The sequence below is a fragment of the Perognathus longimembris genome, chromosome 12 (genome assembly GCF_023159225.1).
Source record: "Perognathus longimembris pacificus isolate PPM17 chromosome 12, ASM2315922v1, whole genome shotgun sequence".
In the NCBI taxonomy this organism is placed as follows: Eukaryota; Metazoa; Chordata; class Mammalia; order Rodentia; family Heteromyidae; genus Perognathus; species Perognathus longimembris.
The window spans coordinates 20,410,304-20,430,933 of NC_063172.1; the positions used below are offsets into that span (position 1 = coordinate 20,410,304).

General features: G+C 34.3%; 1 protein-coding gene across 3 annotated transcripts in view; it reads left to right on the plus strand.

Annotated features, from left to right (window-relative positions):
* Nucleotides 1-20,630, plus strand: part of Csmd3 (CUB and Sushi multiple domains 3) — an 860,328-nt gene that overhangs the window by 410,342 nt on the left and 429,356 nt on the right. For all 3 annotated transcript variants that reach the window (XM_048358905.1, XM_048358906.1, XM_048358908.1), the window contains 2 exons: nucleotides 876-979; nucleotides 12,018-12,130. In XM_048358905.1, coding sequence (XP_048214862.1) covers nucleotides 876-979; nucleotides 12,018-12,130 — 217 coding nt within the window. The remainder of the gene's footprint in view (nucleotides 1-875; nucleotides 980-12,017; nucleotides 12,131-20,630) is intronic.

A 20,630-nucleotide genomic window follows, 5' to 3' on the forward strand; every position in this document is an offset into this window, starting at 1 on the left:
CAGATTTGTATTTATTCATCCATTCATGAAAAGAATTAATAATCCTGTATGCTGACAATTATAAATAATCAGCGATGAATAATTGTCAGAATTTATAAATCAGTGATATTAACATTTATTCTCTAATAATGTTGATACTTATATTTGTTATCAAATGTTGAATTGTACATTATTATACATTATTTTTACTTCAATACCTGATTACATGTGGGATAAGATTGGGGTAATTTCTCCATGTAATATTGCCTATTTGTAATATTATGTTACATACTTAATAATTAGAAATTAAATAAATTTACAGTTTAAGTAGGCATACTAATAATGTATGAATATAAGCCTATATCATAGTAGGAAATTACATATTATAGTTTAATGTGTCTCTCAAAGTGTTCTTAAGACATTCTGTTACAAAAGGATATTGCAAAAATATACTTGATATAACTAAATCTAGTCATGTAGATTCAAGTTTAGCTGCACCAATTTTCAGGCATTACTATTGATGATAATTGTTTTTCCAAGTTAATGTTTTGAAAAATATTCACAACTATTCTCAACCTACTTGTACTTGTACAAAGTCTTCTTAAAGTAGATTTGTATTAATCATGATTCAAGTGCATCTATAAGAGTGTTATATATGCAGAAACTGCACCATTCATTGAAAACTTAATGTAGAAAGTAAAAGACAACATGTATAAATCCCATGATGATCTAATGATTAATTTTGAAGACCACTTACACATGATTTGATACCATGCTTTGAAATTCATAGAGATTCTGAAATTTATTTAATTTTTTTTCTGCCATTGCTTTGTATTTTATTTTATTTTGTTTCCACGATGCAATATTTCATGGTTTACGTCTTGGTGTATTACTAGGTTATCCAGATAAATTTTGAAGAATTTGATCTGGAGATTGGCTATGATACCTTGACTATTGGGGATGGAGGTGAAGTTGGAGACCCTAGAACAGTGCTCCAAGTGTAAGTTATCAAAATTTTACTTTTTTTGTCTTGATTCTTCATATTTGTCAGATTTCACTCTTACATGATTTTGCATAAGTCTCTCCAAATATCAAAAGCAGCAGAGAGTCGGGGGCTGGGGATATGGCCTAGTGGCAAGAGTGCCTGCCTCATATACATGAGGCCCTGGGTTCGATTCCCCAGCACCACATATACAGAAAATGGCCAGAAGTGGCGCTGTGGCTCAAGTGGCAGAATGCTAGCCTTGAGCAAAAAGAAGCCAGGGACAGTGCTTAGGCCATGAGTCCAAGCCCCAGGACTGGCCAAAAAAAAAAAAAAAAAAAAAAAGCAGCAGAGACTATCTTAGGTATCACCATCAATTTAAATAGCATCTAGTTGCTAGTCCATCTACAATACATCATGAGGCACGTTTATTGTCTTACCCTGTTGGGGTTTATATAAATATATATTGGTTAGCTTCTGCCTGACAGAAATGTATTTCATACAATTCTATAAGATTAAAAAGTCCAAAAACAACGTGCCAGAAAATTAGTTGTTTAGTGAGAGCTTGTTCTTGTCTAACCTCATGTGTTTTCATAAACATCACTAACACTTCCCAGCAAGTATCCCATGCACTTTTCAAAATCATGATCTCTGGACACTATTATCTCAGTGATCCTGTTTATTTAGAGAAATAAATCTAGGGATCACAGTTCAATACTACCATGCACAGTAAAGTCCACAGGACTCTCTGGCCAATTAACCACCAATAGCCAGCAGTGGGTTTCTGGCTCAACTGGTAGGGTTCTAGCCTTGAGAAAAAAGCTCAGGGACATTGCCCAAGCCATATCAAGCCCAAAGACCTGCACAGACACACACAGAAATGGAGATCCCAGCAACTCTAAACAAGATTTACGGAATTTAAATTCTGACATTTGGAACCCACATCTAAATCTTGGAATGCTCACTAGGTAATAGCTAGTGATGCAAAAATTTGAGAACAATTTATGAATATAAACAATTTATGAATACACAGGAAAATTATTTTGGCATAAACAACTCCCAGAGGGCAAGACATTACCAAGTATGTATATATGGAATCTTACAAAGGGAATCTAATTTTTTCGTTTTCTTATTTTCTATGTTATCCTATTCTCTTTAATTTTATATGGTGTCCTAGTACTATTATTCCAGATGCAGTAAATAAAGCTAAATGTCATCTTAATGGTTACATGGAGTGTATTATAGCCCCTAATATTACACAGGTTTTAAGTATAATATTGTATTAGCAATATACGTTACAATGATTAAAAATTTCCTCATAAATATTTGATCACATATTTTAAATGTACCTGAATAATTATATATTTGACTATATTATATATAATCCGTTATATGTTATATGCTATATGTTATATTAGTATATCATATATACATAAACATATTGAATATATTATATATGCATGATACCTATCATATTATATATTATATTATGTATTATATATAATTCATTATTACATATTATATGCTATATATTATATTATTATCTCATATATATAAACATATTGAATATATTATATATGCATAGTACCTATACATATATGTATATATGCATACATATACATATACACTTATATGCAAGTGTTTATATATAAAGAGAGAAACACACAAACATGCAACCATTTAAGTATAGAATAATATAGTATGCACCTAGTCTGTCCCTGTTCCATTGAGTGTGTGTGTGTGTTTATGTGTGTGTATTTGTGCATGTGTGTACACACAAATGTGTATATATTTACACATATAAATATAGAATAACTTAGGAAGGTTACAAAAGAAGCTGATCACATTTAGTGCTTCCATGTAGAAACGAATGCATAAGATTGTGCTGACGTTTTTTAAAAGATCTCATTTTTTAAATATGTATTTTGTCCCTATTTCTTTCATCTCAGGTAACAAAAGTGAGGTTCATTTTTAAATATCATTAAGGAGATTTGGTCAAGAAGCATATGAAAGGAGAAACATGGAATAATTAGATAATTAAATGAAAGAAGTAGGCCAGCTGTTGACTATTTGCAGATGAAAGTGGGGCAGAGATGAGCTAGATAACATAAGAACAGGACAAATGTGTTGGAAGGGCAGCCTTTATATCCCAAATGAATAATCAGATGGAAAAACTGTGTATCATAAACTACAGCTTTCTCTTCTACCATATTTAGGAGAAGGAAAATAGAAATGTTACATTTTTCTTATTCTCAAATCCCTGTTATCATGGCATCCTTAGCTTATATGGAACCTGTACTTTTCTCTTTTTCTATTTCCATCTCTCTGAATAATATTAATTTTGAAAATTTTATACATTTTTTCAGTTTACTCTGCATCATTTATCTACAAGTAGGAACATATATTTCACTTGCTTTTCTCCAAAAGAAGTAATATTATATTGATGTAAACACTTTGCTCCAGAAAGAAAAACTAAAATAAATCTTTACTAAGTCGCAAATCCTAGAAGTCTTTCACTAGAACCTGACTGATTAGCTAACAGCTTTCCCAGACATGAACTTAGATCAAAAGATATATATAGCCATTCCTGGGGCTTGAACTCAGGGCTTGAGCACTGTCCCTAGTTGTTTTTGTTTTTGTTTTTTTTTTTCTCAAGGCTAGCACTCTATCACTTGAGCCACAGCACACCTTCTGACTTGTTCTATATATGTGGTGCTGAGGAATCGAACCCAGGGATTCATGTACAGGAGGCAAACACTCTACCACTAGGACATACTCACAGCCTAATAACTTTTTTTAAAAATAATGCTTTTCTACTTTTTATTTCTCTTTGACTGCCTTTCCCATTCCTTTCGCAACTTCCTTTGTTCCTTTCTTTCTCTCTCCCTTTCTCTCTTTCTCTGTCTGTCTGTCTCACTCTCTATCTCTGTCTTTCTCTCTCTCTCTAGACTACTATGTTGGGTGGGCCTCATGATTGCTAATCAGACCTTGTACTATGTGAGTCATTCCCCTAGTACTTACTAATACTTCAATCAATGTTCTTACTAGCTTCATGAAATGATCATTCTTATTCAATTAGACTTATGAATAAATTTGTATTTACTGTTTATTGCTCTTGGCTAGCTAAGAAATATATTTTGGTGAACTAATACTCAAAGATATTACTTTTTTCCTTGTGGTTGTTCCACTAGCTTATCCATTGCTTTAAGGAGGAATTAGCCCATGATATAATTTTGTCCAGTCTCTTCAGAGAAATACAATCATATCTACAATTTTGGAGATTCCTTTCTTTTGCCTCAATACTGACTAACCTTTGCTAGTATTTAAATACTTAGAAGTTGTTTCAGTGTCCAATTTTGATGTGGAATAATGAAACTTTCATGTACATAACTGAGACCTCTGCCTATTTTACAAGACTGATTTCTTTTTTTTTCAAATTTTTATTATCAAACTGATGTACAGAGAGGTTACAGTTTCATACGTTAGGCATTGGATACACTTCTTGTACTGTTTGTTACCTTGTCCCTCCTCCCCCTTTCCCTTTCCCCCACTGAGGTGTTCAGTTCACTTACACCAAACAGTTTTGCAAGTATTGTTTTTGTAGTTGTTTGACTTTTTTAACCCTGTGTCTCTCAATTTTGGTATTCCCTTTCAATTTCCTACTCCTAATACCAGTATACACGGTTTCCAATATACTCAGATAAGATTACAGAGATAGTGTAGGTACAAACACAGGAAGGTGATACAAGAACATCATCAATAATAGAAGCTACAGATACAGATGGGACGTTGAAAGTAGTTACAAATGTGATATAACAATCGTATCCATAACATGGAGTTCATTTCACTTAGCATCATCTTATGTGTTCATAAGGGTATAGCTATTGGACTCTTGTGATGCTCTGCTATGACTTGCCTAAACCTGTACTAATTATTCCCAATAAGGGAGACCATAGAGTCCATGTTTATTTGGGTCTGGCTCACTTCACTTAGTATAATTTTTTCCAAGTCCTTCCATTTCCTTACAAATGGGGTAATGCCATTCTTTCTGATAGAGGCATAAAATTCCATTGTGTATTTTTACCACATTTTCCTGATCCATTTGTCTATGGAGGAGCATCTGGGTTGGTTCCAGATTCTAGCTATGACAAATTGTGCTGCAATGAACATTGTTGTGCTGGTGGCATTACTGTGATTTTGTTTGTGGTCTTTTGGATAGATACCCAAAAGTGGGGCTGCTGGGTCATAGGGGAGTTCTATATTTAGCCTTCTGAGGAATCTCCATACTGCTTGCCAGAGTGGCTGAACCAGTTTACATTCCCACCAACAATGAAGTAGGATTCCCTTTTGGCCACATCCCCTCCAACAATTGTTATTGTTAGTTTTCTTGATATATGACATTCTTACTGGGGTGAGATGGAATCTCAATGTTGTTTTGATTTACATTTCTTTTATGGCCAGTGATGTAGAGCATTTTTTCATATGTCTCTTGGCCATTCTCATTTCCTCATCAGAGAAGTCTCTTTGTAAGTCTTTAGCCCACTCGATGAGGGAGCTATTGGTTCTTTGCGGTTTTGTTTTGGAAGAAGGTAATTTTTTTAGTTCTGCATATATTTTAGATATGAGGCCATTGTCCGTTGAATGGCCGGTAAAGATCTTCTCCCAGTCTGTGGGCTTTCTGTTTATCTTGCTAGCCTTTGCCGTGCAGAAGCTCTGTAGTTTGATGCAAAAAATGCAGAAGTGGAGCTGTGGCTCAGGTGGTAGAGTCCAAGTCTTGATCAAAAAAGGCTTAGGTACAGTGCTCAGTCCCTGAGTTCAAGTTCCAGGATGTGTCTGTGTGTGCGTGAGTGTGTGTGTGTGTGTGTGTGTGTGTGTAGAGTGAGACAGAGAAAGAAAGAGAGATTAGTGTTTTAGGAATCTTTAGATTTCATTTCCCAGGTCAAGTATATCTACATTGTAATCCTACTTAATTGGAGCCACCAATGAAAAGATTTTTGGTCAAGACCAACCCAGGCACTAAAGCTTTTGAGATCCCATCACCAGCAATGACTGGGCACCAGCATCTTCAGTTTCACAGAAAAGTAAAAGTATGGGCTGGGAATGTGCTTAGTGATAGAATTCTTGCCTAGCATGTATGAAGCTCTGTGTTCAATTTCTCAGTACCATATAAACAGAAAGAAAAAAATAGAAAGAAAAGTAAAAGTATGAAGGTCATAGCACAAGTCTGCCAGGGCATAAAGCAATACTCTATTTCAAAATAAAAGTGCCAAAAAGGGGATGTAGGCACTCAACTGATACAACAATATTGTGAATGAAAATCCAAGCCATAGTGTAAGATCCTGAGTTTATGCTCCTATACCAACACACACACACACACACACACACACACACACACACACACACTGAATCAGAAATATGGTTGTTCTTTTTAGAAACAGGTTAGTCTAGCAGTTGTTGTCATGCTTTGCTACTGACTAATTTGTACAATCAGTTTTTAGGGGCAATGTAAAAAATGTAGAAGTTTGAGTCAGCAGCCAGAGTCTCATTTTACACCTATAATTCAACTACAGAAGAGGCTGAGATTGAGAGAATAGGTTCAAGGTCAACCCAGGCACAAAACCTCTCAAGATCTCTTCTCAAAGGAGAATTGGACAGTTACATGTGCCTGATCTATTAAGTATGATGAGAAGACTAATATAGTAGGATCACATCTGGTGTGCATCTGGGTAAGAATTCTGGCCCTCTATCTTTGCTAGCATCAAAACATCGAAAAACAGGGTTGGAGGTATGGTTCTACAGTTACAGAAATTGCCTAGAAATATGCGGCTTTGATAATGGTTTGTTTTTTTTCTTCCCCAAAACTGTATATTTTTATTTGTATGAAAGATTAGAGAAAAATATTCTCAAATGAACATGAGGTAAAAAGAAGAAAATAGAACCTTTTGATAGATGTCACTATAGGCCCTGCAATTTTACTTGTATAAAAGGAGTTTAAAAATTTTTTAAAAAAAGGAATTAAATCATCCCTAGTGCCTCTGAGAGCAACCACTCTGTTGTGTGCTCATTTTTCAGAGTTAAGAGAGTCACAGCAGCTTGGGAGCTCTAGATGGCACAGACACTATATTTTACACACACACACACACACACACACACACACACACACACCCTTTTTACTCTAAGGAGCCCCTATAAATACGATTGGGATTGTCCTAGTAAAATCATCAGAATTGTTTCTGTATTCTTTTTCTATTACCACAGCATAACACATCTCCAAAACCAAGTGACTTAACGTAACCCATTTACTGTCCCACCTACTCCATGTCAGAAATCTAAGGCTGGACGGGATTTCCTTCTGAATGTCTCTCAGCATGTAGACCCCAGGATGGCCTAGGCAGTGGCTTTATCTGAAGCTTGCAGTATTCTTTTAGGCTCTTTTAGATTGTAGGAAGTTGTCAGTATCCTAAAGCTGCCTAAGACCCATTTGATTTTTTCCTGTTGGCTGACATGTTGAAGGTAACTCTCCTCCACTGAGGCCATCATTAGGTTTTGGCAGTATGGGGCTCTTAACAGGATACTTACATTTTTTTTTTCTATTCTTCCACTTGCTAGTACAGAATATTGGCTTAAACAAGTTTTTCTATACACAAGGAATGAAAGCTGTACATATTTGTGTTCATCACTAATTAATGACAACAACAAAAAAAAACAGGAAGAACAAATGAAAGAATGAATGTACTGAAATTAAAAGAATCAGATAATATGTTTATAGTATAAGAAGAGGAAAATTACTAAGATTAAATATATATATATATATATATATATATATATATATATCGTTACCCCATGCATAAGAGTTACTAAAAAGAAAGAAATCTTTTCTTACTTTTTCACTGCTTATCACTCCTCCAATTGTCTCTTGCCAACATGCACAAGTGTATACACACAAGCAAGCACGAACAAATTTATGTCTATGTATTTACACACACATACACACACTTTCTCATAAGTTCACCAGCTTCTCGTTGGTTTCCTCAAATACCTATGTTAACACTGAAAGGTATTAACATTATTTATAATGGAGAAGAAAAATCATTCTGAAACAAGACATAACTACAGATTACCTAGAAGAGAAAATGGAATTTTTATAAGTGTTAACTGGAATATTCTCTGATCTATAGGGCTCAGGAGGCCCCCTAAAGATTTAAAAATGATCTGTACCACATCAACCAAACGGAGAGTAGAAAATATCATGTAGACCAAATCTGACATATAGTCATCCAAAGGATTGTCATCACACAACAATAAAAACATGCTCTTGAAACTCAAAAATAAATGTGCTACAAAGGGAAAAAGAAACTCTGCAATATTATTCATTGGAAATCAAATATAAAATCTATGGTGCAAGTTATATTCTTTATGGATCTTTATTCTTTCTTATTTTTTTTGTCTTTTTATAGCCTAGTGATTTCACAGAAAAAATTTCTAATTTCCTTTAATTTAATTTGTATATATGTGCATTTATTTTTACATGCAGTAATCAAGTAAAATAAACTAAATAGGTTTTTGTTTTTTCTTTTAACTCAGTGTTTGTATTCTGATATCAATAGTCTATATAATAAAAGAAATTTTGACAAAACACAGAAAGAAAATAAGCTAAATTTACACACACAATGACAAACAATAAAGCATCCATGAGAGAACACTCGGATAATTGTGGTGAAATCTTGGCCACCAGGCTCAAGTTCAGGGTACAAAACTCGATGTAGAAATGTATTTGTACAAATAATGAAAACAGAGAAGATTTTCACATAGCTTTGAATTACTCAATTAAATGAACTGTCAATGTCTGTCCAGCCACATTGTTTTGTAGTAAAGTAAATATCTTTATTTTAGAAATATTATATTATTCTTCCAAATTGTTGATTATTTGTGAAATGTCAGTGTACAATGATATTTCAGGGTTGTGGTTTTAAAATCATTTTCTCAGACAGTCATGATTCTCAGTGAATTGCAGGTACTCTAAAGTAAATATAGGTATCACTTTTGATAGCCTTGTGCTAGAAAATAAAATATAAAATGGATTTTCATAAGAAGCGAAAGTTACATCTTTCTGTGACACAAAATAGGATATAAGATTGCAGTCATTTCTGATGGGAAGATGCTTTGAATGATTACAAAGAAAATTAAGCATTGAGCCTAGTAGAAATTTAATTGTTACTTTTTAAAAATTTATTCTTCTACATTGGTGCTTAAGCAAACCTTTTAAGTGCATTTATTTAGGATTTTTTACACTTTTTTTCTTGCAAGACAGAACAGAGAAGTTTAAAATATGTTGTGAATATACACTGAACTGAGACTGTTCACCTTGAAAATAAGCATAAGTAAAAAAGATGTTTAATAAGACATGTTTAAAAAAAGACATGAATAATAAATTCAAAAACATTAATTAAAAAACAATTAAAATGATTTGAACAATCAGTTGAGTGTTTTATAAGGATGACCAAAGACTTGTATTGTTCTCTCCAATTATATTTTACTATCATGGATGTAAGCTGAATACTAAGTTACCCAAAGCAAGTACATCCTATTTGAATCTAAATCAAGCTCTAATGGGATAAAATGAAGAATGAACTCTTGGAGTTGCATGAAAAGGGCCTAGTTTTTAGTTAGATATCCAGTCATGAAAATGAGGAAATAGAACCATTTACAAGTACAATCAATCCTCTCTACAAACTGCTGTAAAAGAATAAACAGTTTTTCTACAAAATTAAGGATTCAAATAGACTAATGTATATCATAGGTAATCTCCTAAAGAGATTACAAAATAAAGTAGTAGATATCACTTCTACACAGCTAGGTAGATATAACCCAATGCATGTATCATATTTATACTTATTAAAGAGGAAAACAAAATCCGTCATATTGTAGGACACGTTCCGGGGAGTTCAAGCATGTAGCCACATGCCCATGTAGGCATTCAAATAGAGACAAGGAGACAGGGCATTCTCCTTCCCCTCAACCTTCCTGTCTCAGAGACCTCAAAACAATTTATATTCTTGTACTGAAAACTAGCAAAATTCTCAAGTCATTTTACAATATCTATACACATCTGAAAGAAACTAAAAGCTTGTTATTTTACCTGCTTTTGTTTTAAGTAAATTCTAGAGAACAGTAGGAATTCTGTTTTTTGGTGTGTTTTTTTTTGCCATCAAAGACAATTCTAAGTTTTCAGGTGCTTTTTAAAAAAATTCTATATTCTTATACTAGCAATGACTATGGAATTAGAATCTGGCTCAATATTAGAGTAAATTATCAAGGGAACACTTTGATCTGTGTTAGTGTTTTTTATGTACTTACAAAGTACATTTATAGAGGCTTATGGCTGTTAAAATGATTCAGAACTGAAAAGGATGTTGATGTATGTGATAAATAGCAACAACTGAATTTTCCCCAAAATACTACTTTTAACTTTCAGGATGAAAAGGATTGGTGGCATATTTTATGTGGCACATTTATATGCACATTTTATAAACTTGAGCTCTTGTGCCCATTTTATAATGGGCTCATTTTATTTTCTGTCATGGCTCTGAACATCAGTTCTTATTTTTGCTCATTAACCTGCATCTGTCTCTCTATGGTAGGTCACAAGACCAACACCTATGTTCCACCAAAATTCCAGTGACACGTTGAATATTCCTGTATCAAAAAACATGATTAAAAGATGTTTCAAATAGCTTCTGTTTCAAATGCTTATGCATATACATTTATATGCACAATAAATGCATGTCCTATATGTTTTTTCTAATTCTTAACTCTCTTTATAATGTTCCTCAATATCATGTAGCTCTCCACCGAGTAAACTGCAGTATTCTAATGAGCTACCTTAGTGATTACACACTAGACACTGGAGACCAACTTATACTGTTTATGCAGTCTTTTTTAATGTCATTTTTCTCATGGTGGTAGCTGACTCTCATGAAACAGGGCATTTTACTGCCAGGGTAAATCAATGCAAGGATGTGGCCATTCATGCTGCCCGCTACTGGTTTCGTTGTATCGTAGCCACTATTTAGAAGACAGGTTTCTTTTCTCACTTCTAATGTCCTTTCTGTTGTGAAAGGTGACCTGATATTTTCTCTCTGGATCTAATTTTCCAGGTCCTTGTATGTTAACAATATAGCTCCTAAACATTCATTAATTCCTCTTGTAAAAGCCTATCTGTGTAATATGGAATTTAGAATCTCTATATAATTTGGACATTTATTCTGCAATGAGTGCATTTATTTCTGCCATTCGGTGCTTGGAGAGTTACTCTTCAAAGGTCTAATGTATTAACTTACTGTCATACTTCGTTTGACCCTTAGAATCAGTTCAACTCTATCACAAAAGCATTATTAAGCAGTGAGGAAACATGAAGTAATTTCCCTTCAGTGGCTATGAAAGCAGCCTTGCTGAATGAGTTTGTTTACACATGTATACATAAAGTTATGACATCTCCAATTAGCATGTGGTACACTTAAATACAATTATTTACAATAAAATACTTACAACATGGGTAAGCTATAATGGATATACTCATGTTATGGCCCATGGGCTCAATATTTATACTGGAAAGAGTTAGGCTTACTACTTATCGTATTATTGTGCATGGTAGTTGAATAGTTTTCACAAAATTTATAATGATCTCTGAATCTTTAAAGGTTAGAATGGTACACATTTTCAGAACTAAAGACACGAAGATTTTTTAAATCATCTTTTCCCTTTGAGTTCAAAGTATACGACTCACTGATGATCTTAACTTTGGTAATCTTGCTTCGGGGATATGAAAGATCACACCCAGTTAAATTCATTAAAATTGTATTTTAAAATTATAAATCTTAATCACCAAGTTGTGTAGTTTGCCTCCTGCAGGTACATCCACACATAACCTACCAATTTATCTGCCAGCTGTTTTCTTTCCTGGTAAAGCATTGAGAAACATATTTATCTTATAGTTCATATGCAGAGAGTGTTTAAATAATTGTCTCTCCCTTTTTATTGATGTCTTTTTTTTTAGGCTAACTGGAAGTTTTGTGCCAGACTTGATAGTGAGCATGAGTAGCCAGATGTGGCTACACCTTCAAACAGATGAAAGTGTTGGATCTGTTGGCTTCAAGGTTAACTACAAAGGTAATGAGGAATTGCTTCTTTCAGAAATATTTTACCTTAATATACCCAGAGAATACTTTTGAATTCAAGTTTAATTGCAGCTACAAAAAGTTTTCCAGAGTAAAAGCATGACTACTTTCCAACCAAATAATTTCCTCTTTAATCTAATAGAAATTGATTCCACTTTAAATAAAATTAGTTTTCTTTACAAGTGTGTATTTTGCATATCTCACTCTCTCTTCCTATGCTTCAGTTACTCTGAACTCCTTGCCTATTCCAGAACAAAACATAAACTGTATTTTCTTTAAGTCCCCAAATATTCCAGAGTACTAACATTCTTCATAAGCCATCAGATTGAATACATGATTTCATTGTTGAGATTATCTCTTATATAAGTCTTACTTAAAATATATTAAACTCCTATATCCCTCCCACTTTGGGTGATGATGCAAATTAATAATTAATTACACCTGAATATTAAATATTTTGTTCCTGTTTCATCTATAAGAGGTCAATGTGAACATGATAGAATCATAAATATCCTTCAAACATGTTCAGTTATTACAGCCAATACTTAAACACTATGTACTTATTAAAGATCCCAATCTGCAATTCAAACTGATAAAATATGTAAATGTTAATAAATTCAATTAAAATCTGTGCTTTAAAAGGAGCAGGTAAGAAACATTATCAGAATATTATGTTGCTTAATTATTACTATTGAGACAAATATTCAGCATCTTGCCAGTGAAACAATGGCTATGAAACTGTTCCCTTACTTTCACAATAGTAATTTTAATCAGTTTGCTCTTTCAAAGACTGTCATGCTTTTGTATAGGGACACAGTGAAATGAATATACAGTGTTGTCAGGGAGACAAGACACATTCTGTGTTTTTCCTTGTGACTAAATTTAGTGCTATATTAATTTGAATAGGGCAGGAAATCTCTGTAATATATCACTTTTCAAAAACAAAAGTTCAACCTGCTTCCAGTTTAAATATATTCTCACTCCATTGCAATCCACATCTAAGTCCAGTACAAAATGGAAGAAGGTGAGGACATTGAAAGATCAACTTATTTCAAACTGATTTTTTTCTCTTTCTTTTTTTCAAAATTTCCAATGCTTTTGCATGACATTAAAAGTGACTGTGATTCTTCTTACAATTTCATCTAAAATATATTTATTTACTTTCTAAAGTTTAAAAGGTTGTACAATGGGATTACAATTTAACTTTTTGTGCATGCTTAGTGCCATCTATTATATATTTTATATTACTTTCTTCAGCTGTGCAAATAGGTTTCAGTTCAGCAAATCACTTCATATGTACAAATTATTTTGATTATATCACTCCTCCCCTTGTTCGCCCCCATCTTTCCCAGTAATTCCTGTTCCCTCAATTAATGACACTGCCCCATTCCTAAGGAAATGGAAGGACTTGGAAAAAATCATATTTCGTGAAGGGAGTGAGGACAAAGAAACAGGGACTCTGTGGTTTCCCACATAGGGAATAATTTGTACACATCTAGGACAGTCCTAGCAGAAGATCACAATAGCTCAAGAGCTATGCCCATATAAACACATAATATGATACTAAGCAATATGAACTTCAAGTCATGGAAACAAGTGGTATATCACTGTTGTTATTTTCAACATGCCATGTGAAACCCTCTCTCTCTTTCTCTCTCTCTCTCTCTCTCTCTCTCTCTCTCTCTCTCTCTCTCTCTCTCTCTCTCTCTCTCTCTCTCTCTTGCTCTTGCTCTCTCTTTCTCTTTCATATTCCTTTTCGTGGTTTTACCCCTGATATCACTGTAACTGATCTTACCCTGGATATTGTATATGTGTGTATTGCAACTAGGGAAGGGAAAGGAAATGCCAAAATAGAGAGAAAAAGGATAAAAAGACAAATCAATGCAACACCAATACTTACAAAACTATATGGTGTAAACCAACTCTACAACTCATGGAAGGGAAAGGAAAATGGGGAGGGGGGAGGCAGGACAAAAATGAGGGAGGAGATAACAAGTTGGATAAGAAATGTACTCACTCCCTTACATATGAAACTGTAACTGCTCTGTACTTCACTTTGACAATAAAAAAAGAGGAAAAAATATGTGAGCTATTTCCCTCCATGTACAATGAATACAGTGACTATTTGCCCACCCTTCCTCTCTCTCCTTTATCTGCCCCATCACCTCCTTGATCCTCCCCCCATCAAATGTATTTTAGCTTTCTGGTATTTATTTTATTAACTTGATTGTAAGTTTGGCAAAGGAGTTGCAACACTGGGATTTTAACTTGAATATACCACACTTATTTTCCTTAATTTTTAAAATTGTCTTTAAGTAGTTGTGCAAAGGGTTTTACTTCAACACCTTAGCTTTGTGTACATGTGCTTATAGCCCTGTATATCTTTTTTTTTCTATTTGCTTATAATGTAAACCTAACTTTCTCCTATGAGAGAAAAACATGTGATATTTGTCTATCTGAGCTCAAATTATTTCACTTAATTTTTTTACAGGTCTATTTCTCTGAAAATGACATATTACTTTTTGGATAGATGAGTAAAATTACATTATTATATACATTGTAAAGCATCTGCTCTGCACTCTTTTCATAACTTGGCTAATGTAAATGGGGAAGGAATGAACATGTATGTGCAAGTATATTCGCTATATTTCTGTGTTTTAACTTACATCACTATTGATAATGCCCAAGAATGGTATCACCAGATTATAGGGTAGTTCTAGGTTTAGTTTCTTGAAAAATCTCAAAATTGCAAATCTCCAAAAATCTCCAAATTGAGAAATTTCCAAAAGGTTTGCACTAGTTTTCATTGCTACCAAGAGTGGGTAATAGCATTCCTTTATCCTCACATCCTCAACAGCTTTAGTGCTTCTTCAAATTCTTGATAATGGGCCAATCATCATGGGGTGGGATAGAACCATAATGCTGCTATGATTCACTTTTCCTTTCTTGCTTGGTAGGTAGAGCATGCCATGTGTTCATTCGTTTTTACTTCAGAGAAGCCTGTATAGAACTTCTTCGCCCATTTATTTGATTGTATTATTAATTCTTTGGGGCTTTAATTTCTTGAGCTCCTCATGTATTTTTTTATTGTCAAACTGATATACAGAGAGGTTACAGTTTCATATTTTAGGCATTGGATAAATTTCTTGTAGTTTGTTACCTCCTCCCTCATTCCCCCCTCTCCCCTCCACTTTTCCCTTTCCCCCCATGATTTGTGTAGTTGGTTTACACTAAACAGTTTTGCAAGTATTGCTTTTGTAATCATTTGTCTTTTTTTACCCTGTGTCTCTCGATTTTGGTATTCCCTTACAGTTTCCTAGTTCTAATACTTGTATACACGGTTTCCAAAGTACTCAGATAAGATACAGAGATAATGAAGGTATGACCACAGGAAGGGCATACAAGAGGATCATCAATAATAGAAGCTATGGTTTCACATCGGATGTTGAAAGTAATTACAACAGTGATGTAACAGTCGTTTCCATAACATGGAGTTCATTTCACTTATCATCATCTTATGTGTTCATAAGGGTATAGCTATTGGGCTCTTGTGATCCTCTGCTGTGACTAGCCTAAACCTGTGCTAATTATTCCCTATGAGGGAAACCATAGAGTCCATGTTTCTTTGGGTCTGGCTCACTTCACTTAATATAATTTTTTCCAAGTCCTTCCATTTCCTTACAAATGGGGCAATGTAATTCTTTCTGATAGAGGCGTAAAATTCCATTGTGTATATGTACCACATTTTCCTGATCCATTCGTCTACTGAGGGGCCATCTGGGTTGGTTCCAAATTCTAGCTATGACAAATTGTGCATCTCAGCCCAGTACGAATGTCCTATATCAAGAAAACTAACATTGTTTCATTGTTGGTGGGAATGGAAACTGGTTCAGCCACTCAGGAAAGCGGTATGGAGATTCCTCAGAAGGCTAAACACAGAGCTCCTCTATAACCCAGCTGCCCCACTTTTGGGCATCTACCCAAAAGACCACAAACAAGAACACACTAAAGCCTCCTCATGTATTCTTTTTTTTTTTTTTTTTTTTTTTTTTTTTTTGCCAGTCCTGGGCCTTGGACTCAGGGCCTGAGCACTGTCCCTGGCTTCTTCCCGCTCAAGGCTAGCACTCTGCCACTTGAGCCACAGCGCCACTTCTGGCCGTTTTCTGTATATGTGGTGCTGGGGAATCGAACCCAGTGCCTCATGTATACGAGGCAAGCTCTCTTGCCACTAGGCCATATCCCCAGCTCTCCTCATGTATTCTTAATGTTAAATCTGTATCACATATATGCCGACAAAGATAGCATGCTATTGTGTATGATGACTGTCTCTTTAGCTTATTAATTAATTGCTGTTCAGAAACATTTTTTAGCTTGATTCAATCCCATTTGTCAATTCTGGAAAATGTCCCCAGCCCCTGGAACTTTGTTCAGAAATGTTTTGCCTATGCCAATAAGTTTTAATGTTTCTCACAATCTTTGCTGTAGTTTTTTTTTTTTTTTTTTTTTTTCCCAAATGTTCAGGTCTTGCATTGAGGTCCGTGAGCCATTTTGAATTATTATTAACCCAAGGTGGTGAGAGACAAGTATCCATTTTCAGTCTTCTGAATATGGATGTCCAGTTTTCCCAACATCATTTTTGAAGAAGTTTTTTTTCATATATATATATATATATATGAGTATACATATATATATATCCATACACCTTTAAAGTTAAGTTAATGAACCTGCCATCATCATATTCCTATTAATTTTATTCTATCATCTTGTAAAAGTTATATGTCAAAAGTATAATAATTTAGACCTTTCAAGCTGTATTATTAATTAATGACAATGATTCAAAAGGAAATATAGCAATTAAAATCCATGATTAGATTGCAGCAGAAGGGTGTTATAGATGTTTATACAGCTTTCCTTTCTGCTCAGGTGAAGAGCTATAAATTGTAAACCAGCAGAATCAAATATAATTTCATTCTGTTTCTACTTAGTTTGCAACAATAGTAATTAAACAAAATTATAAAACATCTGCTTATGTGCCAGGTACCCAATGGCTTGTTGAATACAGAAAGAAAATGCTGATTCTCTCTCAAACAGATCATAATCAAATATGCACAAAAATGTACACACAATTATCCACAGAGATGACATCCTGACCAACTCAGGAGCTTCTAAATGGATAATGCCATCATTTTCTTCCTTCCTTTCCATCTTCTGTACTCCAAACTCCCCTTTACTAACAGGGATCTTCTAGTACCAGAAAAGTGACTATACTTTAGTCTTGCTCAAAATATTTAATTTTTCATTGTCTATAACATTCATAGGTAAATCCTTCAGCTTTCTAAATCTCTTTTTATATCCCCCTGCAGTCTGTTTGTATTCTCTGCATCCAACAAATTATTTCACACCACTACCTATTTGGATATTGAGTAAATTCTGTCAGATTCTCACTATCTTTACCTCAAATCCATCGCAACTTCTTTTGAGATAGATCGGGAATTTCCTATTCAGTTAATGCATTCTTATCTGTGAATCCTACATACAACTACTTTGCTTAGTACATTCCACTCCACATTTCCCCTACAGTCAATCAAGGGACATGTCTTCCTTGACTTCATATGTCCACTAACCAAAGTCTGGATGTGTTATCCTCATTATTTATTCAATTAAACCAAAAAAGTAATTTAGCTATAGTAAAATATATACTCAAAATTCTACTTAACTAATTTTCATTTTGGTGCAAGACAGGTTTAGCTTCAATGTAATTAAATCCTGAACTCAAATTTGAGTTAAAATTAGTCTGAGGAGTTTCAATTTTTGATGTTCATACAACTTCAACAACTTGGCCTACTAAAAATAATTATCATAATTACTGTGTTCTTGTTTGCATGGTGTGTTGATTCTAAACAGAACACCTGATAAAAACCATTCAGATTAGATCTAAAGTTGCCTTTCTGTCATCCATGGACCTCAAAGAGATAAGATTAAGTATACATCTTCTCCAAATTAAAACATTTCCGATGGTGTGATTAAAACATAAAATTTAGACCTTGCTTTTCATATTATAATTAACCCTGAAGTTGTTGTTACTGATTACTTCACAAAGAGTTTAAGCAACTTGATCTTGAAGAAAATAGGACAGCAAACAGCATCTCTTTGGAACCCAAGCTATAAAAAGGATGACAAGTGGATGGGGGAGGGGAATGGGGAAAATGTGAGTAACCCTAGTGGAATTCATTATTTTTTACTCTATTCAACATGGGAATAACATTAGGAATACACAATAATAACAAGAATGATAGGTCAAAATAACTGTGCTAAGACTAAATTAATCAATGAAAGGCAAAAGTCTATCTAAGAATTTGCGACTCCAAAAGCAATACTTAACAATTTGTTGTAAACCAACTGAACAACTCATGGGGAGAGGGACAGGGGAGGAGGGGGTAATGAGGGAGGAGGCAACAAACAGTACAAGAAACGTACCCAAGGCCTAACATATGAAACTGTAACCTCTCTGTACATCAATTTGACAATAAAATGAATTTTTTTAGAAAACAATATATAATAATACATGGTCACCTGGTTAAGTTGGCATTGACTAAAACTTCAATTATAATATGAGGAGCTATTGATGCATGTTGTCTATGTAATCTGGACAATACTCAACCTTAAATACAAGGATATGAAACATGTTGTCCCTCAGAAAAAAATAGTTCTGGATTTTATATTATTTTTATTGAATCAGGACAAATTTAATGTTTATCATGTTCACTGCAGAGCTGTGATTGCTATATACAATGGAAGTGAATAAAATGCCACTCGCCTCTAGAGAAGTTAATGATAGGATTCGTTTGTTAAAATCAGTAATATCTATGCTGAGTACAATAAGTCACTGCCATCCTGATTCACAGATTTGTGTTTGCCAAAACTGTGATTCAATATGTGATTCTAGATGTTCCTGCAAAAAGAGAAGAATAACCTTGCTTCTGACCTTGTCTCATTTCCTTTAGATGCATTAGTTTTGTTTGCTTGTTTTTATATTGCCATTATTTCTAATGCATATTAACTAGGAAAAAAGCAAAATGAAAGAGGATCTTTTCCAATGGATACATTATCATCCATTAGCACTGTGTTATTTCTTTGGGAAATATTTTCACCTTCATCTTAGAAACCAAAAGGATAATTAACAATTAGCAAGAGCCTTCCCCATTCCACTCTTTTTCCCTACATTAAGTCATTAAATCTTATTAAAACTGCAAAAGATAAGAAATATTACTAATTTTTACTGTTGAAAAAAACTGACCAGTATATAAGTACTAGAATGATAGGAAGTTTAATCTAAGTTGCTAACTTTTGCATTCTAGGACCTAACACAATGCCTAAAGTATACTGTAAGTGTGAAATATTGACAGATGCACTACAAGAATCAAAGAATGGTTATATCCTTTGTTAAATACAGAACACAGGTGCAACACTTAAGTTTGCTGCTTCCAGTCATTTTGCTATTACTACGATGTTGCTTTGTATGTGATTGTGAAAGGTGTTTAAAAGAAGAAACTAGAAACTCTAATAAAAAATAAAACATATAACATATCTGTGCATACATACAATATGACATGATCCACCTGCCTGCACTAGGGTGTCTCTGTTTATTTTATAATATTTAGTCTTGTTTGTTTAAGGGTATTCAGTTACTTTATCTTCTGCAATTGAATTTCTATGAATGAGGAACTATAATGCGCAAGTCGAGAGAAACCCACCAAGAAGACCACCGAGAGCCAGACGTTCGGAAATGCAAAAGCAAGGCTTTATTCAGGCGAGCTGCAACTCGGGCCTCATCCCTTACACCGACGCAGCGGAGATAGGGAGGAAGGCCCTGAGTTGGATTTTTACAGGGCTTATAAAGGCAAAAACTACGAAATTTACAGCAACCAGGTGTTTGGGCAGAATTAGGGTACAGACTGAAGGCTGATTGGCTCGGGGCTAGGGGCATTCTAGGAAGGTCAAAGGTTATCAAGGGAGTTTTCGGGCTGTCTGGGTTTTTAATAACTGTCCTGCCAAGTGGGGTGATTGACAGTCTTTTCCAAGGCCAGGCACAGCACAGAGTGGAGCCTGACTTTAAGATAGCTTTGTTCTAGGAATTTGCAGCTCAACAGCTTCAGCACAAACAAGCCTGGGTTTTATGCATGCTCAGGGTCATTTATATTTTAATGTAAACAACAAACTGACTAACACCTCAGAACAGAGTCACTTTAGTTTAACCCTTCAGAACCTTTATGGTGCTCTAAGATTATAGTATTTCCTATTTTTTAATTAAACTTTGTCGTTACCTAAGTTCTGTTGTATTACACCATGTATCCTTAACAATACAGCTTTACAAACACTGATTCAATTAGGGCCGTGTATTTTGGAGTACATGTGACTTCATTTAATCACTACAATGACCCAATAAAGTGAGTCTTGATGTCATCTCTACTATACAACTGAAAGAATTGAGG